Consider the following 25,346-nt stretch of genomic DNA (forward strand, 5'->3'; position numbering starts at 1 on the left):
TGGCAGCTGAAAAACTCCACTGACACACAGTAAAACTGTTCCGGCATAAAAGGGATACAGATCCTCCATTCAGCTTGACCTAACAGACGAACAGGACAAAAAAACAAACAAAAAACCCCAAAAAAACAAAAAAAGCTTTTTTTCAGTAACCACGGTTTTACGTTTTACCATGGTCAATGTCTGTCTTGATATTTTACGAACTTTGAACAAATGTTCCAAGCGGATAGCATGATGCCAATGTCACATGTCTGTTTCATTCAGATCTGCTGCCAAATCTGTTCGTCAACAGAATGAGATGACTGTGTTTACCCCCGATAACACGGAAATGCTCCATAATGGACATTAAGTGTTCTTAGCCACCAAATAAGGTTGACACACTCATTGCATAGATTAACCACGGTGCGTGAGACAATGCAAAAGCTGGGAATTGATTTCTTATTTTAGATCTACTGGTTTTAACCCACAGAAAATTCTACAGTGAAATTCAATTATCAGAGGCGTGGTCTCTCCTTCCCGCTCTTGCTTTTGGGACAACTCCCACTTTTTCCTTGGCACAAAACACCTTGGTAGTAAAACCGCCGTAATCGAGAACTATTTATTTTCACCCATGTAGCAGCCTTCTAGATAACAGAGATTGATAGGTTTTTCATCACTTTTCCTAAAATTTACAAGTATATAAAGAGACGTGGTGCCCTATACGAGACAAACATAATTTGATTGTAACCTTCGATGTACGTCGAATTACACCGCATGTAAACACAGGCATTTACTTTCCGACGTATTCCTTTTCCAAATTAATTACGCTTTTATCGAAAAACCAATATACGTTACAGTGGTCACCAATGCAGTGCCCGCAGGCACTGTGTCGCCCACAGACACCCTTTGAGTCGCCCGCGAGCCCTGTTCTAAAAATAGTTCAGTGATGCTTTTATGTCGCTATTCAAATAAATAAATCAATAAAATGCGTCACATAGCAGCGTGCTGCATCTAGTATTTTTTGTTGATGTTCTTTTTAAATTGGTGTAAATTTGGAAAAGGCAATATTAAAAAAAAAAAAAAAACCTAACAGAAGAGTTCAAAGGTCGTAATGTAGTGCGTGACCAAACCGTAGCATTCGTGGAGATAAGCTAGGAGACACAATGACGTTAAGATGATTTAACCCCCCAAAAACATGGCAGACAAAACAACAATAACATAACTTTCACAGTAAATGGGAGGACAAGTTATTTTTTAACCACTGTGAAAATGTTCTGTGTGTCTCATTTGTGGAGCGACTGTGACGATGCCAAAGTGACACAATGTGAAGAGACATTTCATAACACTAGGCAGCTTTGTGCAAACAGCAGTCTTTTTTCTCTGAGACTGGTGGAAAATGCCCAAAAAGTAACAAAGTCTCATTTAGAGCTACACACTTCTTGATGACGAAAAAGGAAGCATTTTCTAGATGGGGAGGATTTCAAAGAAGCAATGATGATTAATGCAAAAACAGTAATTAAAAGGATGAGAAATATGGAACCGATGTAATCTCTACTCTCTCCGATGTCCAACTGGGGGCAACTACAATGGTTATAAGCATGACGGCTATGTGGGAACTCTGGGAACTTGGCTGATCAGCTGGAGCGGGGATCTGGCGAAGTGCAAGTGGTTTAGCATCCAGTGTGACAGCAGCAGTACAGCGCAGCTAATGATGTTTTAATGATTTCTCCACAAAAGAGCAAGTTTTGACACTACTGCCCTTAAAGACAACTACGAGGGGAGTTGACATCGATAACGCAGTGAAGGAATTTGTTCGCGGAGAAAAAGGTACCATTAGAAAAACTGGTATCGGTGACTACAGACTGCTATGACAGGCTGACATATAGAATTCCTTTCTCACTCTAAAGGTGACACACAGTTCCCAACGTTTCTGCATTACCACTGTATCATTCCCCAGCAGGCATTATGCGCAAAAGCAAATCGGCTTTGAGCATGTGATGACTCACGTCATGAAGCTCATACACAGCATCTGCTCCAAAGCTAAACAGCACAGAACATTCAAGGTCCTTTTGTAGGAGCTGTCAGCTGAATATGGTGACCTTTTACTACACACAGAAATCCGGCTCAGCAGGGGATGAATTTTGTTTTTTGTTTTTTCACTTTTGAGAGAAAACAAAGAGTTCATGCAATCCAAAGGTGAAGACAACTTGCTGCTGGAGGACACCGAGTGGACATTGACCTCAGATTTGTAACAGACACTGTGAAACTGAACTATTTGAACTGCGAGCTGCAAGGCGAAAGTAAAACTGTTACTGATATGGTAAGTGCTCTAAAGGCATTTAAGGTCAGATTAACATTTTCTCTGAGCATTTACAGAGAAAAAAGATGCTGCACTTTCATTCTGTGTAGATTTCGCTGAAAGACCATGCTTATGCATATGAGACTTTTGACGTTTTAGAAAAGTACTAAAGTCATAAACAGGTTTTACGCTAATGTCCGCGGCGAATTGATTGTGATAGATGACGTCACAATTGTTCGTTTACGGTTATTATGCAACATTGTGCTCACCACAACAGCAGGCAAGAAAACAAATGGGAATAAAGTTGCGACAAATGTTTCTGCAGTGGTGATTCAAGTCACTTGATGATGGCAGATTTAGATTACAAAAAAAAAAACACAACCAGGAGAAGAGGAAAGAAGGTCAACAAGAAGGGTTTCAGAAGAATCTCACCGCACCACTCGTCAATAGCACTGCCTTTCTCATGTTTCCACATCCTGTCCTGGCCTTTTCTTTCGTCTCATCTTGTTCTCTTGGTTACTTATTGCATGCCCCCCCCCCCCCCCATTTGGGTTTCAGATCAAAGGATGAATATGAGACAAGTTTAGAATTCCAGCTTTTATTTCATGCTATTTACAACCCCAATTCCAATGAAGTTGGGACTTTGTGTTAAACATAAATAAAAACAGAATACAATGATTTGCAAATCATCCATCCATCCATCCATTTTCTGAGCCGCTTCTCCTCACTAGGGTCGCGGGCGTGCTGGAGCCTATCCCAGCTGTCATCGGGCAGGAGGCGGGGTACACCCTGAACTGGTTGCCAGCCAATCGCAGGACACATAGGAACAAACAACCATTCGCACTCACAGTCATGCCTACGGGCAATTTAGAGTCTCAAATTCATACATGTTTTTGGGATGTGGGAGGAAACCGGAGTACCCGGAGAAAACCCACGCAGGCACGGGGAGAACATGCAAACTCCACACAGGCGGGGCCGGGGATTGAACCCGGGTCCTCAGAACTGTGAGGCTGACCCTCTAACCAGTCGGCCACCGTGCCGCCGATTTTCAAATCATGTTCAACCTATATTTAATTGAATACACTACAAAGACAAGATATTTAATGTTCAAACTGATAAACTTCACTGTTTTTAGCAAATAATCATTAACTTAGAATTTTATGGCTGCAACATGTTCCAAAAAAGCTGGGACAGGGTTATGTTTACCACTGAGTTACATCACCTTTTCTTTTAACAACATTCAATAAACGTTTGGGAACTGAGGACACTAATTGTTGAAGCTTTGTAGGTGGAATTCTTTTCCATTCTTGCTTGATGTACAGCTTCAGCTGTTCAACAGTCCGGGGTCTCCGTTGTCGTATTTTACGCTTCATAATGCGCCACACATTTTCAATGGGAGACAGGTCTGGACTGCAGGCAGGCCAGTCTAGTACCTGCACTCTTTTACTACAAAGCCACGCTGTTGTAACGCGTGCAGAATGTGGTTTGGCATTGTCTTGCTGAAATAACCAGGGGCGTCCATGAAAAAAGCCGTTGCTTGGATGGCAGCATATGTTTATCCAAAACCTGTATGTACCTTTCAGCATTAATGGTGCCTTCACAGATGTATAAGTTACCCATGCTATTGGTACTAACACAGCCCCATACCATCACAGATACTCGCTTTTGAACTTTGCGTCCATAACAGTCCCGATGGTTCTTTCCCTCTTTGGCCCGGAGGACACGACGTCCACAATTTCCAAAAACAATTTGAAATGTGGACTCGTCGGACCACACAACACTTTTCCACTTTGCATCAGTCCATCTTAGATGAGCTTGGGCCCAGAGAAGCTGGCGGCGTTTCTGGGTGTTGTTGATAAATGGCTTTTGCTTTGCATAGTAGAGTTTCAAGTTGCACTTACGGATGTAGCGCCGAACTGTATTTACTAACATTGGTTTTCTGAAGTGTTCCTGAGCCCATGTGGTGATATCCTTTACACATTGATGTCGGTTTTTGATGCAGTGCCGCCTGAGGGATCGAAGGTCGCGGGCATCCAATGTTGGTTTTCGGCCTTGCCGCTTACATGCAGTGATTTCTCCAGATTCGCTGAACCTTTTGATAATATTATAGACCGTAGATGATGAAATCCCTAAATCCCTTGCAATTGTACGTTGGGGAACATTGTCCTTAAACTGTTCGACTATTTTCTCATGCACTTGTTTATAAAGAGGTGAACCTCGCCCCATATCTTTGCTTGTGAATGACTGAGCAATTCAGGGAAGCTCCTTTTATACCCAATCATGGTACCCACCTGTTCCCAATTAGCCTGTTCACCTGTGGGATGTTCCAAACAGGTGTTTGATGAGCATTCCACAACTTTCAGTCTTTTTTGCCACCTGTCCCTTCAGCCTCCTCTTCAGGAGGTAAAATGCATGGTCTATTGTGTTAAGGTCCGGTGACTGACTTGGCCAGTTTAAGACCTTCTACTTTTTCCCCCTGATGAAGTCCTTTGTTGTGTTGGCAGTGTGTTTTGGATCATTGTCTTGTGGCATGATAAAGCTTCTCCCGATTAGTTTGGATGCATTTTTCTGTAAATTGCCAGACAAAATGGCTTTGTAGACGTCAGAATTCATTCTGCTGCTATCATCATGAGTTACATCATCAATAAAGACTAGTGAGCCCGTTCCAGAAGCAACCAATGCAAGCCCAAGCCATGACATTACCTCCACCATGCTTCACAGATGAGCTTGTGATCATAAAAATCGAATATGGCCTTTCGATTCTTTGTGCAATAGCTCTGATATATTTTCCCTCCTTGCTTCAAAATGGTTTGCTTTTCTTGCATAGACAGCTCTCTGGTCTTCATGTTTGCTTAACAGCAAATGTAGTTTTCACAGGTGAAACCCAAAGCACTATGGTTAAACAATCAATCTAAAAGTCAACACCTGAGCAACTCGAAACACCCATCAGTCACATGTTCCAATACTTTTGTTCACTTGAAAAGTAGGTGGGTTCAAACAAAAGGTGCTCTCTTGTTACAAAACACCTCCCACAATTTTTTGTTTGTGTTTTTTGGGGGCCTGTAAAGTATTAATGGCATTTCCATTCATTTTCGATGGCTCCCCAATGTGCGGTTGCCAGGGCCCGCTTATAGCTTCTTGCAACTCTAAGTTTTATTTTGACTTTATGAACAATGCAAAGGCCAGTTAGAGACTGTAGAGGGGGCGGATGTGGCCCGCATGCCGCACTTTGGCAAGATCTGGTGCGAAACAAGCTCAAGATTGCTGTATAAACCTTACCTTCAATTCTGCTATCTTACTTTCCCTTGTGCAGAACTCTCTTAACATGTACTTCTGTCCAGCCTGGAAACAGCACAAAATAAGTCATAAATTATGTGCTTTTTAAGAATAAAAAAATAAAATAAAATTTGATTCAAACAGCACTGAAGTTTAGCATTTTCAACCAAAAGTCAAGCCTGCTTTTTTTCAACAGTGTTTTCAGACATTATGTTATGATTGGAATAACAGAAAAACTCCCTTAACCTTAAATGGAGCACTTAATTTCACATTGTGCTATTACTTATTGCTTAAGATTTTGATATGTTCGGGGGAAAAAAACAAAAAACGAAAGCGTCTGGTGCATGCCACTGCATTTTCTTCAGCATTATTAGGTAAACTTACCTCATGATATAGTCGGGTGTCATTTATTCTTATCAGCACACCATCCACCCGCAGGAAAAAACGCAGCAATGTGAAGAAACTGGTGGGCATCACCCTCTTCATCCCATCACATCATATACATACAGACACACACACATACAATTGTGTCAATTTCAGAAAATAAAGTGGAAATGACAAAACTGCCATTAAAAAAAAAGTGCAAATATTTAAAGAAGGTTGGAAAACTGATCGCCAGGGGGACAAGTAAAAGATATCTTCCACCTTAGCCATGGTGTGTCGAACAACACACACAATGAAGGATTCTCAGCAGGGATGCTTAAACATACCAATCCCTGACCACCAAACTCTAGTTCAACAAGGGATACCAAGGTATTATCAGGTGAGCTGTGACACACGATACCTCCAGCATGCCCTAGGTCTGCCCTGAGATCTGGATTGCTTTCCACTCAGACTGTGGAAGCCAACGAATGGATGGATAGATATAATTCTAGTTTTGTCATTGTGGAATAATGCAATGAAGTTCGAAAAAGATCAGGGAGAATGATAGAGAAAAGGAACCACTATGGCGTGTTGGTCCTGTTGCTTTAAAGGGACTAAAAAGACAAGCAAAATAGCATGCAATGTTTACTCCTGTGAACAAGTTTGGTCTGGACATAGGGCTAGAGCTGGCCTGGCCAACACGCGGCTCGCGAGCCTCATGCGGCTCTTTAACTAGTTTCATGCGGCTCTTCAGGAGCTGTCACATGACATGCGTCAAAAATGCTTGGCTGGCGCTGTCATTCACTCCCCCTACAGCTAGATGGCACACTGACCATGTAAGCCTGTTTGAGTGACGTCAAACGAGCGACGAGAGAATCTTTGGTGTGACATCATTTGTGTTGTAAACAATTTCCGTCAAGTTACCTCTTGAAATGGCAGGGAAAAAAAGCACAGCCAAACGAAAATATGAAGAAGAACACAGGACGTTTTTGCCAGAGTGGGAGAGTTTATATTTTTTTGTTAAACGTAATGGCAAGCCGATCTGCCTTATATGTCACGCAGCATTAGCGCATTTCAAAGCTTCAAATCTTCAGCGTCACTTCAGCTCACTCCACCCTAACATCGAACAGGAATTTCCAAAATGGACTGAACTTCGCAAGAACAAGTTGGTCGCTTTGAAAAGCAAGGCAGAAAAGCAGGTGCAGTTTTTCAAAAAATTATTAAAAAGATGTTATTGAAAATTATTCTATTATTGTTTGTGGACTTGCTTGAACTGAGAGTTTGTGTGTGTGAGACAGTGCACACAATGTTAACTGTTGAAAATTACTGATATTATCATGTTGGTGTGGTTATTTTCATTAGATCTGGCTGAGCAGAGGTCTGTGTATGCGTGCATACATGATTAAAAGATGATGTTCATGTGTACCCATGTGTATGATGTGGCTCTTTGCAGTAACACAGAAAAAAAAGTGGCTCTTAGTCTCTGACTAGTTGGCCACCCCTGGGCTAGAGTATCAAGATGACACTAACAATTTTAACACTTATCATTGAGACCCCATGGTCATGTAGCTCATCCTCAAACAGTAGGACCTCATCAAAGAACACGATCTGTTCACGAGCCCTCAGCTTCTCCAAGTTAATTCTTTCTGTTGTCTCAGTCACCTTGAACACAGTAAGAGAGAAATAGACACCGGTACTAGTAGCAAATCTTAAGATTGACACATATAGACAACAGCTCCTGTCAAAAAGTGATTAATGAGTGAGTGATTTAGGATAATTGGTTGTTCTTGTGTATTCCTGTGAATCGGCATGCCGTCACAATAGCGCCGTTAGCTTGAACCATTATTTGTATTTCCCACCCTACATAGTTTTTGGATCATGCTAAACGGTTTGCACTATGACAGCGTTTTAGTCGTGATTTTTTTTTTCCACTATTGGACTTTAACCATTTCTTTATGATGCTATAACCACAAGGAGATGAGAGTTGGTGCTAAAATGAAGTGAAGCAAGAGAGAGGAATAAATGGGACATGATATTTGAACCATTCCAACAGTTGCCAACCTACAGAAATTCACTTCCAGAACAATTGTCCCAAATAGACTGAACCTCCATATTTTTTAAATTTTGATATAGAACATTACGACAAAACAGTTATTGCAGTATATCATGTAATAGCATAAAAATAATTCTGCCTACGGTTCAATTGCACAACATAATCCACACTGTATAATCAGAATCGCTGCTAATTTATGGTTTCAATGTACTCGCACAAATGCCTTCTCGCATGCCATTTTTGTATTCCCTGTATCCAACTATCTATTACTGCTGCTGAAACGATACTTCTCCACTGTGGGACTAATAAAAGTCTTGTCTTATAATCTTATATTGTAAATATTATACATTATTTGTATTATATTTTTACATCGATGAATGAGGTGATTTATGTCCGGTTTCCGGTCCTGTGTGGTTGTGAAGCGTTATTGTGTATTATTTTCACTCCAGACATTTATTAATTTGCCTGGTATTTGTAGTGATGTGAGCTAACATAAGTGTCACCCATCTATGCCAGTGTCACCTCAGGGGACCTTGGCAATGTGATTGCACCATGTTGGGTGAGAACGAGAGTAGGACCGCAGGCTGGTTAAAACAAACAGCTACATGAAGCTAGCATAAAAGTTAAAGTTGATGCCTAATTATGTGCACTTTACACGAGTTTGCTGTTCAAAGTTGGCTGCTCTCCGCAAAAACATACTTAGAGCCTGACCGATGTGACAAGTGTACTGTATCACCCAAAAACTTTATTTTGGTGTTTGCAACTACATGTGACGTTACGATAGGTTAGCAATTAGCATAACTTCTCCATCTTTCTCCTGTTAATTACCCCTTGTCTTCTGTTTGCGATGACAATACTTGTCAGAATTGCAGCTTATTTGCTGCCATGGTGGCGATTAGTGACTTACGCTGTGTTGACACCGGACGCGAAGTGGTACGCACTTAGGAGCGGCTCAGCATCACGTTTAACCGTGAGCCAGCTGTAGCTCGGGAAGTTGGGCGTTCAATGTGGGAGCGCTGTTTTTATTAGGGCCAGGCGATATGGTTAAAAAATGTATCACGATATAAGCTTTTCATATCAGTCGATTTTTTTTTTTTAGCTATCCAAAATACGGACCCAGGAAAAAAAAAAGGCTGAATTTCGATAATTCTACTTTATAATGGAATCTTTAAAAAAAGAGGTCAACAAAACAAGGGCTGGGGGGAAAAAAGGCGACTAACGCTCTTACAATAAGATTGTTAGTTTGCGCGTGCAGAAGAACTGTGGATGTATGAGAAGACATGCTGTTCGGATAAAGTTGAAGTGAGCAAACAGAAGGTTGCTAATCGTCCATTCTGTAGAGTATAAAAGACAGGGCAGAATGAAACATGTTGGCAGCGGTCTAGACGCTAGTTTTGAAGGGGGAAAATTGGCGTGTGTGTGCACTGCTAGTGGGCTGATTGACGTTCACGGAGTCGCGCAGCAGGTGTGCAGAACGAAGAGCAGATGTCGCAATGGAAGGGGTGAAACCTCCGTAATTTTCGACAGCAGAAACTCAGCGAAAAGCATGGAAGAACTGGAAAGAGGAGTTTACAAGCTACACTGATCTCACCATGCCCGACGCGGAGGAAGGTACGAAAGCAAAGCTGTTTTACTACCTCACTGGCGTGAGTGGGAGGGATCTCTTGGACACACTGTTGAGTGACTACTTGTCAGCGAGTCAGGAGTTCATTGATGAGGTTGTTTGATGAACACTGCACCCCGAAAATGAATGAGACTGTCGAGAGCTACGGATTCTATATGAGAAACCAAGGATTGGATAAAACCATTGACAAATATGTAACGGACTTGAGTGTTGGCTAATAGTTGCAACTTTGGTAACATAAGAGACTCACTCATTAGGGACCCCATTGTGTGTGGCACCAATAGTTCAGCGATGAGAGAGAGACTTCACAGAGAAGAGTGACTGACACTGGAAAAATGCCTGCAAATATGTAGGGCTGCTGAACTGTCAAAAGAAAACGGCAAAACACTGGAAGGACAAACAGTGGGGAAATACATGCAGTAAAACAAAGCAAAGAAAACCACAGATGACGACGATTGTAAGTTCTTTGGCAAAATGCATGAGAGAAACGAGTAAATGGCCAGCTTTCGGGGGGAAAAAGGCAAAAAGTGTGGAATATAAAATCATTTTGCCACAAAGTGCAAGTCAAGAGTAGAATACGACAGGAAAAATAGACCACTGCATGTTGTCTCAGAACAAGAAAATGAAACATATGAGGACATAATGACAGTAACAGAAGTGAATAAGGACAACAAAATAGTTAACTAAGTATAAAAAAAAATAAAAATAAAAATAAAAAAAAAATAAAAAAGATTGAACCAGGCACAGCAACTTTTTGCAACAACACGCGTTAACTTTGAGATTCATTGTGGGGCGACCTGTAACATCATCCCTATATACCTCCTAAGCCCGAACACACAGCTGGAGCACAAAGAGAAGGTGCTAGTGATGTACAATAAGACCAGGCTGTGTCCACTGGGGAAATGTAGGGTTAAAGTGAGAAACATTACCTTAACCTGTAGAGATTGGAGTTTCGAGTGGTGGACCACGAGGACAAATCTCCATACTGGGCAGAAAGGCCAGCAAAGCCATGAAACTAATTAAAGTACAGTACAAGAACATCCTGGCCATTGACGACATTGCGTAAGAAAAATTCAGAAGGGGGATAGAAGGAAAATATGAACATGTCAATGGAGAAAATGAAAACAGAGTTTGCAGATATGTTCACTGGCCATGGCTGTTTGGAGGGGGATACAACATCTTGGCGTCACGTCAAACGCACCTGTCGCTCCCTTAGCACACGCACAATAAATGGGAAAGTCGAGAGCGTCAGCCGCTTTGCCAAGTGCAGGGTCAAAAGGCCTTAAGGCTAAATAAAATATTCACAGTCTGTGATGTGAAATAGGGGTTCTGGCATGTCAAATTAGAGGAGGAGTCAAGCTACCTCACCACGTTTGCCACCCCATTTGGCTGTTACCAATGGCTGAGAATGCCAAAGGGACATTTTTCAGAGAAGACTCATCCAGGCACTAGAGGGCATACCTGGAATATACATCATAGCTGATGATTTGTTAGTCAAAGGGTGAAGGGACATCGGTGGAAGAGGAAAGTAAAGACTATGATGAAAAACTCAGGTGCTTCCTAAATAGATGTATAGCGCAAAACATAAAACTGAACTTTAACAAAGTGAAACTACAGCGACAGGCAGTGCCTTCCATTGGACACCTGCTGACAAGCTGAGGGGCTGTGGATAGACCCGGAAAAGGTACGTGCAGTCAGAGAGATGCCAAGGCCGACAGACGTTAAGGCAGTACATATAGTGGTTGGCATGGTAAGCTACTTATCCAAGTTTTATGACCACCTGTCAGATGATTGTGAAATACCCAGACAACTTACACAAAAAAGAATGTGTGGGAATGGACTGACATACAAGAGAAAGCATTTACAGACTAAAAGACAAAAGAGCCAATAAGCCAGTATAGAGGTATTACAAACAAAATGAGGAGTTGACCTTACAATGTGATGAGTCAGAAAATGGACTGGGTGCTGCTCTGATACAGGGAGGTAGGCCTGTAGCTTTTGGGAGCAGGGCAGACAGAAAGGGGTCATGCCCACATGGAAAAGAAATGCTTAGCTATAGTCCTTGGGATGGAAAATTTTCACCAATACACATATGGCAGTCAGGTGTACAGAGCAACCATAAGACACTAGAAAATATTTACAGGAAGCCACTTCTGAGTACTCCAAAGAGACTACAGAGGATGTTACTTAGATTGCAGAAATATGACATAAAATGTACCTACGTACCAGGCAGAGATATGTTGGCAGGTACCCTGAGTAGGGCATACTTACAAGAGGACATTAAAGGAAACAGAGACGGCGAGAGAGACTGTAAACATGCTTGAGTATTTACCTAGTTCAGCTGAGAGACTGAGCTCTATTAGGAAGTCTATGACAGAGGACAGGAAACTGCAGAGAGTGACAGGAATGGTTTTATCATGCTGGCCACAATGCAAAAAAGATATTCCAATTGACATCCAACACTATCATGCATTCCAGGAAAAACTCAGCTACAAGGAGGGGATGGTGTTTAGAGGAGAGAGAGAGAGAGCAGTGATACCGGATTCACTATGGGCAGACATTTCACGCCGTGCACGCTGTTCTCATCTAGGGGTAGACATTTTTCTCGGGAGAGCAAGGGAGTGTGTCTACAGGCAAAGAATGAATGAGTACATAAAGACTTATCTCCACATGAGACATTTGCAGGTCAGTGGACCCCAAGCAGCAAAATAAATAAATAAAATAAAATAAAATTTAAAAAAAGCTACATCCGCATGACATACCCTACAGACCCTGTGCCAAAGTAGGTACGGACCTGTTTTCCTTTCACAACAAAGACCATCTAATTAAAGTGGACTCCTACGCTAACTTTTGGGAAGTGGATTATTTGCCCGAGACTAAGAGTAGCACAGTTATTAGGAAGTTAAAGGCCCACTTTGCAAGGCGGGGCATACCAGATGTAGTCATGTCAAATAATGGACCACAGTACTCCTCCAAGGAATTACAGCTGTTCAGTAAAAGATGGGAGTTTGAGCACAGGACGTCCTCGCCAGGTTATGCTCAGAGCAATGGAAAAGCCAAGTCTGCAGTGAAAACTGCCAAGCGACTAATGCTGAAAGCTGCAGGACAAGATTCTTACTTGGCTATAATGCACCACCGTAACTCACTGAGTCAAGGCTTAGGTACGAGCCTGGCGCAGAGACTTCTGAGTAGGAGATACAGGACCCTTCTTCCTACCAAGGACACACTTTTGAAGCCGGGAGTAACCAACAATAAACGATGACTATTGCACAATAGACAGAGACAGGAGAAATACTACAACCGCACGCCGAAAGACATGGACACTCTTGAGAAGAGGGACATGGTGAGAGTTCAGACATTCCAGCCAAAAGGAGTCTGACGGAAGGCGAAGGTGCTGAAACCAGTAAGCCACACATCGTATCAGGTGGAGATGGAGTCGAGTAGGGGTGCTGTGAAGTAATCGATGTCATCTCAGGCGTGGCCTAAGCCCATCCGCCCCACCTCACAAAACGGGGCCTGGCTGGTGACCGAGTTACTGTCACAACCAGGTCGTGTTGTCGGGACAAATAGACCTTGATACCTGGAGGACTTCACACAGTGATGTGTTTGGTGTCAGGACAAGGTGCAGTGTCAAATGTCTGTTGAGGTAAAATGGAAAAAAAGGAAAAGAGAAAACGGTGAAAGAAATATATATTCATATTTTGTGAAATGTATGTACATGATAGAGTATATTTTTGATTTCCTGATAAAACACCTTGTGAAAAAAAATCTCTGTGCTTGTTTGATAAAAGTGAAACATAAGAATTTTGATTGGGAGTTTACAGTATTTTAAGCATATATGGTTGGTTCAGCTTAATTTAAGATGGCAAAAAGAGGATCGTTATTTTGTTTTTCTAATATATGAGAATTCTAATCCTGGCCGGTTTTGTTTTGTTCAAGAGTAAGCTGAATCACAAGGACTTTGGGATATGTGGTTATTAAGGAATTTTACTTCAAAGGAAAAAAAACGTAACAACAGGTTTGTTAGTTTGTTAAGTGTTCCCGAGGGGACTTGTTCGGTTTGCGGCACAATGCACAAGGCGGGCGGAAGAACTGTGGATGTAAGAGAAGATTTGCTGTTTGGATAAAGTTGAAGTGAGCAAAAATAAGGGCTCGAACCATCCATTCTGTAGAGTATAGAAGATGGCAGAATGAAACAAACTCGGCTAAGTTGACTACAAAATTTGGTCCACACAAAATTTCTGCCTCGACGCTCCACCAGAAACATGTTTGCGCCGCCGTCAAGTTTTTCCGCATGGACGGACTTGTCTTGCAGATGCATGTAGAGGTGAATCATGGCTAAAGTGTGGGATGATCATTTTAAATTAAAAAGGAGCGTAAATAAAGTCCTATGTAATCACTGCAAAGCAGAGATGGGGGGGGGGGACTCGAGTATAGTGGAGTTGCCCGTTTTATTGACTTGTGACTTGCTTGCCAAATATTTAAGAAAGACTTGACTTTAGACTTGGTAGCCAAGACACTTTACTTTGACTTGAACTACATGACTTGACAAGTCATCTCGTTTAGAGTTGGAAACCTGCATTTTAATTAAAACAGTTTGCTATTTAATTTTATTTTGTTAAAGCAAGAAACATTTGTGGGGGGGGGGGATTTGGCAACACAGTCTGAAGCCATAGCAGCATGTAAACAGAAAGTGTTCACACCACATATTACCCCATGACCCCAAAATTAGACAAAAGGGAGGTCAGAACTGTGGTCAGACCAGAGCAAAAATCACATCAGCCTCAAACAATAGCCTCACCTGAAGGTATCTTATAGTCAGGCAACATAATGAAAGATGGTGAACCCAAAGGAAAAATCACAGAAACCCATCTATGGTGGGAGATCCAATGGAAAGGATAATGTTGGCCCCAAAGGAAGCCCTGAACTTGCTGACATGACCCGTTTCACAGATGTCTTGCAAAATTAAAACGTTATTACGGAAGGTCTGATAAAGCAATAAAAGTTGTCATCTTTACCACCTCTCAGCATCCCAACATTTAAAGGGGATTCATTATAATACAGGTTCTTTATATGTGCTTTTGAACATGGTCTTGAGGATAAAACAGAGAAATGCAGGGACAGGCTGCGCTTCTTGGAGCAGTTTGCCGTGGGGCAAGCCAGAGAATTGACCCGGAGCTGCCAACACATGGCTGCTTCAATAGGATATTTGGAACCTAAAGGCTCCTTGAAAGGCTCTCAAGTGGCTTTTAATCAAGCCTGAAGATGCTGAAGCCCTATAAGGTTATTCAATCTTTTTAACAGGATGCTCTAGGACAATGAGCACCATGGAGGAGATGGATAATCTAAGTACAAGAAAGCCATTCTTGCTAAACTGCCATATAAATTGAGGGAGAAATGGAGAGGCATGGCATTTGGCTCCTGGAGGAAAACAAACGGCTACAAACAAGCTAGGTTCAAAAGATCTAGTCGATTTTATTGATCAACAAACAAGAATAATTTCACACCGTGTTTAGTAACTTGAGAGAGACACCGGTTTCTTTGGCAAAGGAAAGAAAGGTGGTTTCACTACCAGTATCACACCCCTCAAAGAAAATGGTGGAAAGCTTGAGTGCAGTTCCCAAGTCATGTTTGTTCTGTCAAGGAGAGCACAATTTGGACATGTGCAGTGAACTCAACAGAAAAGCACAGACGGACAAAATTGACTTTCTGAAGCGCAAAGGTGTCTCCTTTGGCTGCCTCACACCTGGACACATGAGCAAGGGGTGCACACAAAGGATTTCTTGTCATGGCTGCTGTCTCAAGCATCCCACTATACTCCACATTAATGGAAAGTCTGAAAGTAGAAGTAAAACTTTGACCAGCGCATTGGCAGAGACCCCTACAGGGGCTGGAGATTCTGACTGCATTTTGGCTATAGTGCCAGTCAAGGTCAAAATGAAGAAAGGCAATCACACTGTGATGATGTATGCTTTTCTCGACTCAGGAAGCACTGGGACGTTTTGCACAGAGGCACTGCTGAGAGATCTCAAGGTTTCAGGAAGAAGCTCAGACATTTTCTCAAAACAATGAATAAAAAAGATGTCAGTTCATTTATGATATCTGGCATTGAGGTATGTGGTGTGGATGACAACACACTGGTAGACCTTCCAGTTGTGTTCACACAGAAGAAGATCCCTGTGCCCAAGGAAACTATGCCCACTCAAGACTATGTGGACCAATGGACATATCTACACCAAGTACGATTACATCACATTGATGCAGACATATGTCTGTTAATAGGATCAAACGTTCCAAAGGCCATGGAACCATGGATGATTATTAACAGCGAGGGAGACGGCTCATATGCTGTTAGGACATCATTCGGTTGAACCAACTCAATGAGCTTCTGCAGCAACAATTCAGTTTTCTGAAAGACAGCATGATGAGTAGTTCGAGATGTCTGTGGAGGACCACATTTTCATGGACCGTCTCGCAAAATCAGCCAGAAAAAAACAGAATTGTTGACATTTTTGCAGATTTGTTAAAAAAGAAAAACTGAAATATCACACAGCCATAAGTATTCAGACCCTTTGCTCAGTATTTAGTAGAAGCACCCTTTTGAGCTAACACAGCCATGAGTCTTTTTGGGAATGATGCAACAAGTTTTTCACACCTGGATTTGGGGATCCTCTGCCATTCCTCCTTGCAGATCCTCTCCATTTCTGTCAGGTTGGATGGTGAACGTTGGTGGGCAGCCAGGTATCGCTAGAGATGCTCAATTGGGTTTAAGTCAGGACTCTGGCTGGGTCATTCAAGAACAGTCACGGAGTTGTCCTGAAGCCACTCCTTCGTTATTTTAGCTCTGTGCTTAGGGTTATTGTCTTGTTGGATGGTGAATCTTCGGCCCAGTCTGAGGTCCTGAGCACTCTGGAGAAGGTTTTCGTCCAGGATATCCCAGTACTTGGCCGCATTAATCTTTCCTTCGATTGCAACCAGTCGTCCTGTCGCTGCAGCTGAAAAACACCCCCACAGCATGATCCTGCCACCACTATGCGTCACTGTTGGGACTGTATTGGACAGGTGATGAGCAGTGCCTGGTTTTCTCTACACATACCGCTTAGAATTAAGGCCAAAAAGTTCTATCTTGGTCTCATCAGACCAGAAAATCTTCTTTCTCACCATCTTGGAGTCCTTCAGGTGTTTTTTTAGCAAACTCCATGCAGGCTTTCATGTGTCTTGCACTGCGGAGAGGCTTCCGTCGGGCCACTCTGTCATAAAGCCCCAACTGGTGGAGGGCTGCGGTGATGGTTGACTTTCTAGAACCTTCTCCCATCTCCCGACTGCATCTCTGGAGCTCAGCCACAGTGATCTTTGGTTTCTTCTTTACGTCTCTCACTTCTCCCCCAATTGCTCAGTTTGGCCGGACAGCCAGCTCTGGGAAGGGTTCTGGTCGTCCCGAACGTCCTTCATTTAAGGATTATGGATGCCACTGTACTCTTAGGAACCTTAAGTGCAGCAGAAATCTTTTTGTAATCTTGGCCAGAGCTGTGCCTTGCCACAATTCTGTTTCTGAGCTCTTCGGACAGTTCCTTAGACCTCATGATACTCATTTGTTCTGACATGCACTGTGAGTTGTAAGGTCTTATAAAGACAGGTGTGTGGCTTTCCTAATCAAGTCCAATCAGTATAATCAAACGCAGCTGGACTCCAAGGAAGGTGTAGAACCATCTCAAGGATGATCAGAAGAAATGGACAGCACCCAAGTTAAATATGAGTGTCACAGTAAAGGGTCTGAATAACTTATGGCTGTGTGATATTTCAGTTTTTCTTTTTTATTAAATCTGCAAAAATTTAAACAATTCTGTTTTTTTTCCCCAGTCAATTTTGGGTACTGTGTGTACATTAATGAGGAATAAAAATGAACTTAAATGATTTTAGAAAATGGCTGCAATATAACAAAGAGTGAAAATTTTAAGAATTTCTTAATAATTATTTCTGTACCCACTGTATAACGGATATTGATGCCATCTTCTACCAAGTAAGTGTCCCAGAAGAGGATGCTGATCTAATGAGGTTCCTCTGGTGGCCGAACAGAAATCTGGAAGGCAAGCTGGGTGACTATAAAATGGTGGTTCACATATTTGGCGCTACATCATCTCCAAGCTGTGCCAACTAAGCTTTGAGACAATGCGCAATGGACTATGGAAATGATAGCGCACCTGAAGCAGTTCAAACGGTGCTGAAGATTTTCTACGTTGACGACTGTTTGAAGTCTGTGGCCACTGAAGGTCAAGCCTTAAAACTTGTGAAATATTTCTGTCCTGTGTGCAAAAGGGGGATTTAGGCTAAACAAATGGGTCAGTAACAATAGAGCTGGCATTGCCTCGATTCCAGAGGAAAGCAGGGCTAAAGAAATAAAGGCTCTTGACCTGGATAAGACAAGCTGCCGGTGGAAAGAGCCCTAGGGATTCAGACTTGCCAAAGTAGAAATTTTGGGTCAGCCGCGGCCCAATGGTTAAGATCATCGCCTGCCACCGTGAGGACCTAGGTTCAAGATACCGACCGGACCATCCACCAAGATCTCCCTGATTCACACCTGTGGTGTCCCTGAGCAAGACACCGATACCCCAAACTGCTTAAGCTGCTCCATCAACAAGTGCGTGTGTTCACTGTGATGGGTAAAATGCAGAGAACAAATTTCTTGTGCATGCATGTTCATGACGACAAAGATTATGATGATTCTTCTTCTTTTTCTATCCAAGACAGACACTTACCAGAAGAGGTATTCTTTCAATAGTAAGTTCCATATATGACCCTCTAGGGGTCCTGGCACATATTGCTCTCCCTGCAAAACAGATTGTGCAAGAGCTAAGCCGAAGGAAACTTGGGTGGGATGAAAGCATTCCAGAGGTAATTGCTAGAAAATGGCACAAATGGCTTATGGACTTGGAACAGCTATCAAACTTTTAAGTAAGGCGATGCATCAAACCACAAGGCTTTGGATAAGTACTTTCAGTACAACATCACTTTGCCAATGAATGGGAGTCTGGTTACGGCACGGTGACCTATTAGTTATTGAAAAACAATACACACCAGCAGTGTTCATTTATCATGGCCAAGGCCCGGGTTGCGCCACGAAAACCAGTTACCATGCCACAATTGGAGTTGACCTCTGCTGATTTGGCTGCGTAAATGGACACGATGCGAGCAGAGCTTGAGGTTTCACTCAAGTGCGCCATATTTTGGACTAACAGGACATTAGTGTTGAAATAAATCAACAACAGAACTTCCAGGTTTCACACTTTCGTTGCAAACAGAGTCACTGCCATCCGAGCAACCTCTAATGTTTCTCAATGGAGGTATGTGAGCACTGATTTGAATCCTGCGAACTGTGCATCCACAGGCATCAGTGTAAGTGCATACCTGAAAAACAAGGACTGGATTTCAAGACCAGGCTTTCTAATGCAACCCGAGGATACTTGGCCTGCTATACCAGATCACACCCTTGCTGCAGATGACCTAGAAATTAAAAGAACAGCAACGGTGACTACAATCTCTGTGGAACAGAATGAGATCACCAGCTGTTCACTCACTATTCTGATTGGCACCAGCTCAAGAGGGCAATCGCTTGGATTCTAGGAATCAAGAATTCACAAAAGCAAAAGTGTATTAAGAAGGCTCATCAGAAAACAATCAAAAAGGATACAAAACCCGTGGAAGAAATTCTGAAAGATCAACCAGACATGCAAAGAAAAGAACCAAACAAAGGACCAATATCTGTGAAGGAATTTATGAATGCCGAGGTCAGAATCATAAAGCTTTGCCAGCAAAAGGCTTTTCCAGAGGAGATTGGAGCATGAGATATGGGTTCCATGGTCAAAAGGAGTAGCCACCTCCATAAACTGTCACCTGTTCTTCAAGATGGTGTGTTCAGGGTGGGTGCCAGATTAAGCCGATCTGCAATGCTAACAGTAACAAAACACTCAGCTATTCTCCCCAAGGATCACCACATTACCAGTGTCATCATCAGGAAGGTGCATTATGGTACTGGGCTCAGTGGACGAAACTACACTATCTCGTCTCAGAGAAAAACATTGGGTTACAAGTGCTAATGCAGCCATAGGGAAGCTGTTGGCTAAATGTATTGTCTGCAGAAAATTGAGTGGAATTCCAGGGGAGGAGTGCATGGCAGATCTCCCTATGGAACGACTAAGCCCAGATCACTCTCAGATTTCTTAGGACCATTTGAGGTTAAGTATGGTCGAAAAAACAAAAGATATGGATTTATCTTTACTTGTCTCAAAATAAGAGCTGTCCATCTGGAGTTGGCACATTCATTAGACACACACTCATGCATAAATGCATTACAGAGGTTCATCGCCCGAAGAGGTCAAGTAAAGTTAATGCGCTCAGATAATGGCACCAATCTACTCTGAGCAGAAAAGAGGCCATATCCAGGGCTTCGATGATGCCCTCATTCAGGACACTTTGCTCAAAAAGGGCGTCACCTGGACTTTCAACCCACCCATCAGGTTCCCATCATGGTGGTAGCTGTGAGAGGCAAATCGGGACTGTCAGAAGAGTTCTGGCTGCTATCCTACAACAACAGACTCGACGAAGAGGGACTTCAAACCTTATGTGAGGTGGAATCAATTATTAATGATAGGCCTCTCACCACAGCTTCAAACGACCCTCACGATCTAGAGCCTCTCACACCTAACTACCTGCTTCTTCTGAACACCAAGCCCAGGATACCACCCTGAGGACTGCTATCCCAGGCACAGATGGCGGTAGGTGCAATACATGACTGACCTCTTCTGGAAGAGGTGGACGAAAGAGTATCTACCCGAGTTACAAGAACGGCAAAAGTGGACACACCAAAAGAGAAACTTTGTCATTGGCGACATTGTTTTCATTTTTGATCACACTGCGCCACGTAACTCCAGGATCCTCGGACGGATCATAGAGACCATGCCGGACTAGTTCGGCAAGTTCTGGTGAAGACTCAGAATGCCACTCTTTGCAGGCCTATCACCAAGATTTGCCTGCTGATGGAAAACCCCGCTTAACATTCAAGCCCTATTTCCCAGTAACACCAGGAGCCACATACAGAATCCTCCCTTTCTTGCAACCTCTCTGCACACACACATTTACAGTGATATCCAGAAGAAGGAAGACTTGCATGTTTTGGTATAGTGTAAATAGACGTTTAACTTTGAAACAAAGTGTAATCGAAATATGTGCTATAGTATTTAAATGAGTTTTGTAATATTGGCTCCTTATATAATTTTCATCGGTAATCGTTTTGTTTTCCTACAAGAACAATTTGGGCCCGGTCTGTAGGAGACATATTTCTTATATTTTTTGGTGGTGACCCCTTTAATTCGTTGCTTATTATGTTATCTTTCGGGCATTTAAATTTGCTGTATAATTATGGTTTATATGCGTGGTTGGGTTCACGCCCCTCCCCAGCATTTCCACTTCCTGGCACTATATCCTTGCATTTAATCACGAGGGACAGGTGTGTGTTTGTTCGTTCCAGGTACTGCCACATACAATGTGAGAATATTATCATGTGTCGCAGATTCTTTCTTTTGCACTTCAAGAAAGGCCATTGGGGCTGGAACCAACCTTTTGTTCTTCAATAAATAAAAAATGTGAGTTCCACCACACCTCTTCCTCCGATCCATATATGACTCCCATTGGAGCAAGTCGGACTGCTTAAGTACCTGGGAGAACCGAGGCGAGGTGGGTCACATCTAGACATCTGCCTTTACACATACAAAGAAAGTAGAACAAATAAGATCAGAAATTAAGTTGTGTATAATGATGTGAAATGACAGGGGAAAATTATTGAACACATGACGAAAGGGAGGTGCAAAAAGGCATGGAAAGCCAAGACAACACCTAAAATCTATCAATAATCAAACAGCAATCCAGCCCCTTGTCAGTGCAAATGAATCTCAGCTGGTTCAGTGCTACTTGATTTCCTACAGAAGGTCTCGTTGCCAAGGTGTGAGTGAGTCAAGACACATTTCATGATGGGTAAGAGAAAAGACCTGTCTCAATACCATTGCAAAGTAATTGTTGAAAACATAACCATGCCATTGGTTACAGGCGCATAGCTAAGCTTCTGAATGTTCCAGTAAGCACGGTTGGGGAAGTCCTAAGATATGATTGGCTTTCCTAAGTGGAATCATACGACCATAAATTTGCCTTGATCAGGTGCTCTTTGCGAGATTTCTGACAGAGGAGAGCAAAGAATAATCAGAAGAGTTGTCCAAGAGTCAAGGACCACCTGTGGAGAGCTTCAAAAAGACCTGGAATTAGTAGGTACTGTTGTCACTAGGAAAACAGCAGAGGTGGGTAGAGTAGCCAAATATTGTACTCAATTAAAAGTAGTTTCTTTGGAATAATATGACTCAAGTACAAGTAAAAAGTTGTCATCCAAATATTTACTTGACTAAGAGTAAGAAAGTACTCAATGAAAAAAAACTACGCAAGAGTAACTTGTGAGTAACCTGAATGTTTTTATTTATTTATTTATTTATTTATTTTTTTTTTTTTTAAATCAGAGCATGAACATCAAATAAAATACAAAAATAAGATATGGGAGTCGACACACACCTGCCACCATTTCAATTTTTAACTGCCCAAAAACCAACACATGCATAGGGACCTCCAGAAAAATTATTTGCTTTATTCACTTAAATGACTTCATGATGAAGCTGTTTGCTGACAAGACTGAGTGATTGTGTGTGCGTCTGCGACACCATAGTTTAGGGCTAATGTTGCCATATCCACTGTCAAAAGAACAATAGAAGCATCTGCAACTTACCGCAAGGTGTTTTCTCAAGTTAGAAGTGGGCTGAAATATCCAAGTTTGGGCACACACAATTTAAGAGCTGCACGAGAAAGCGGTTATTTTTTGGAGTCTGTAAAGTAAACACACTCGCGTGGCTGTTTCCCTCCCACTCCCAAAAGGAGTCATTTCGCTTGGCTCGCGAAGGCTACGTGTGCGGTCATGTGACTGCCTTGTGTCATCTGATTGGTGACTTGGAGTCAAATGACATTAGTAATCAAGTTGGATTGACGCAACAGGCGCCCTGTACGGAAGTCGAAGATGGAGTCTAAAAATAGAAGCGCACACGAAAGAAGGGATAAATAAAAGCAGCGAACGGCATGTCGATGATTGCAACGTAAACGTGTACGAGTAAAAGTATCGATCCTTCAAATAAATACTCAAGTAAAAGTAAAAAGTGTGCATTTGAAGTATTCTTACAAGTTTACTCGTAAACTTTACTTGAGTAAATGTAAAGGAGTAAATGTAGCGCATTACTAACCACCTCTGGAAAACAGTGAGTAATGCACTCTGCCGCCATGGCCTGTATGCACGCTCACCACGCAAGACCCCCTTGCTGGGGGAAAAAAAAAAAAAAAAAAAGCATGTCAAAGCTCGTTTAACGTTTGCTGAACAACATTTGGACAAGCCAGTTAAATACTGGGAGAATATAGTCTGGATTGATGAGAGCAAAATTGAATTCTCTGGATGGCATATAATGTACCCCACGTTTGGAGGAGAAATGGCGCTGCACATCACCCTTAAAACACCATACCAACAGTGAAGTTCAGAGGTAGGAACATGATTGTGTGGGGCTGCTTTTCAGCAAATGGTACTGGTAAACTTCACAGTACAAGCCGTGGCCAAATTGTTAAGATCATCGCCTGCCAACGTGGGTACCTAGGTTCAAGACCCCGACTGGACCATCCGCCAACATCTCCCGGACAAACGGCTGTGGTGTCCTTAAGCAAGACACTGATACCCCAAACTGCTCCCCGGGTGCTTAAGTTGCCCCCTGCTCCAGTGTGTTCCACTAATAAGTGTGTGTGTTCACTGTGATGGGTAAAATGCAGAGAACAAATTTTGCGTGCATGCATGCATGTTCATGACAATAAATATGATTATTATTATTATTTTGAAGGAACGATGAATGGACAAATCTACAGAGACATTCTTAACAAAAGTCTGCTGCCATCTAAGAGGATGATGAAAATGAAACAAGGGTGGACATTTCATCAGGATAATGATACAAAACACTGGAAAGGAAACTCTCAATTGGTTTCTTTTTCTTTAAACCTGTTCTCTTCAGGTTCATGGCCTCGCAGAATGGTAGATCTGTATGCCTTTGTGCTGGAACAGTTTTGCTGTGCAGCAGGGGGGTTTGAAATACTCCCTCTGCTTATTGTAACATTTTTTTATTATTCTGATGTTTGAAAATGCAGCCGGACAGAAAAAGGTTTTCGGGGACAGACAGAGGGTCAGAGTGGATAACGGGACTAGGGGTGAAAACCACAGCAGAACAATGGTGAGACATCTTGATATTTGAAAACAAGTAACATTACAACAGTTGTTTGTAGATTGGGGGGTGGGGGGGACCCGGTGAGGACATGCAATAACTAACCAAGAGAAACAGATGAGAGGACAGAAAAGGGCAGGGCAGAATGTCGGGAAATGAGCAAGGCAGTGCTACTGTCGAGTGGTATGGTGGGATTCTTTTTTTAGTATCTAAACACCGGTAAGAACCTGTGAGTAAATATGTTAGTATTACCTGTGTTGTTATAAGTGATTCCAGCACAGGTAATTAAAGTCTATAATGTATCTTTCGAACTTATTAGTGAATGAACACCATATCACATGCATGGATCCAGGGAGGTCCCGAGCCCGACCGAAGCGCCCCGACAAGTCCCAAAGGGAGGCGCACGGGCACCGGACCACCGTCCCCCCACGCCCAACGCCCCCAAAAACCCGCACGGCGCAGGCCGTGGCCCGGAGCGCCCCAGACGCCACACAACGCGAAAGTCCCCTCGCACAACACAATCCCACCGCAAGCGCCACACCGAGGCGACCGGCCACCAACCTCAACAAAGTCAAGACACCCCCCCCGCCCGCCGCCGCCGGGCACAAGCACGCCCCCGCGCAAGGGGCATCAACCTGGTACCCCGGGAACGGAGAGCAGCCCCAGAATCGGCATCCCCCAGGAGGGCAGCACACACACGACCGGACTCAAGAGGAGGAGGGGGGGAACAGGCCCAGGATCCCCAGAGGCTATCCTCGCAGATTCAGAAGGATGGGGTTAAAGTGCATGCAAGTGACCCTCTGGTGTGCACAGGGGTCTAAAATGACAAGAAATTATTTGGTCACATTATATTGGATTTACATTACACTTTACATTTCTGTATGACATTCTTTCCCAAACAAACAATCAAGCTCGAGGTTCACCATTTTCATAAAAGGTGACCAACGTTTCTTAAAGTTATTAATTTGCTTATTACGTTTAGCTCTCAATTGGTTTCAAAGAAAATAATAAAGCTGCTAGATCGGCCCAGCCAATCACCAGACTTGAATCCAATCAAAAATCAATGGAAAGAACTGAAACTCAAGTTCCATAAAAGAAGCCCACGGAACCTTCAAGATTTGAAGAGTGCTTGTGTGGAGGAATGGGCCAAAATCACACCAGAGCAATGCATGCAACTTGCTTCTCCATACAGGTAGCGTTTTGAACCTGTCATTGTAGACAAAGGCTTTTTGAACAAAGTATTAAATAAATACTTTTTCCCTGGGTCATTTCACATTATTACATATAACTTAATTTCTGAGCGTATTTGTTGTACTTGGGTTGATCCTAACATCTGGTGAAATTTTCATGTAAATAGCACCTTTGGAAATATATTTAGTGAGAAAAATGGTGACCTGTTAAAATACTTATTTCAGC

The 25,346-nt window shown here is 42.6% G+C and overlaps 1 protein-coding gene across 1 annotated transcript in view; it reads right to left on the minus strand.

Annotated features, from left to right (window-relative positions):
• Positions 1–25,346, minus strand: part of tiprl (TIP41, TOR signaling pathway regulator-like (S. cerevisiae)) — a 35,617-nt gene that overhangs the window by 3,455 nt on the left and 6,816 nt on the right. Inside the window, exons 4-6 of the mRNA XM_061762164.1 lie at positions 7,445–7,576; positions 5,936–6,031; positions 5,555–5,617 (exon numbers count right to left, since the gene is read on the minus strand). Coding sequence (XP_061618148.1) covers positions 5,555–5,617; positions 5,936–6,031; positions 7,445–7,576 — 291 coding nt within the window. The remainder of the gene's footprint in view (positions 1–5,554; positions 5,618–5,935; positions 6,032–7,444; positions 7,577–25,346) is intronic.

This window comes from Phyllopteryx taeniolatus, chromosome 22 (genome assembly GCF_024500385.1).
Source record: "Phyllopteryx taeniolatus isolate TA_2022b chromosome 22, UOR_Ptae_1.2, whole genome shotgun sequence".
NCBI lineage: Eukaryota > Metazoa > Chordata > Actinopteri > Syngnathiformes > Syngnathidae > Phyllopteryx > Phyllopteryx taeniolatus.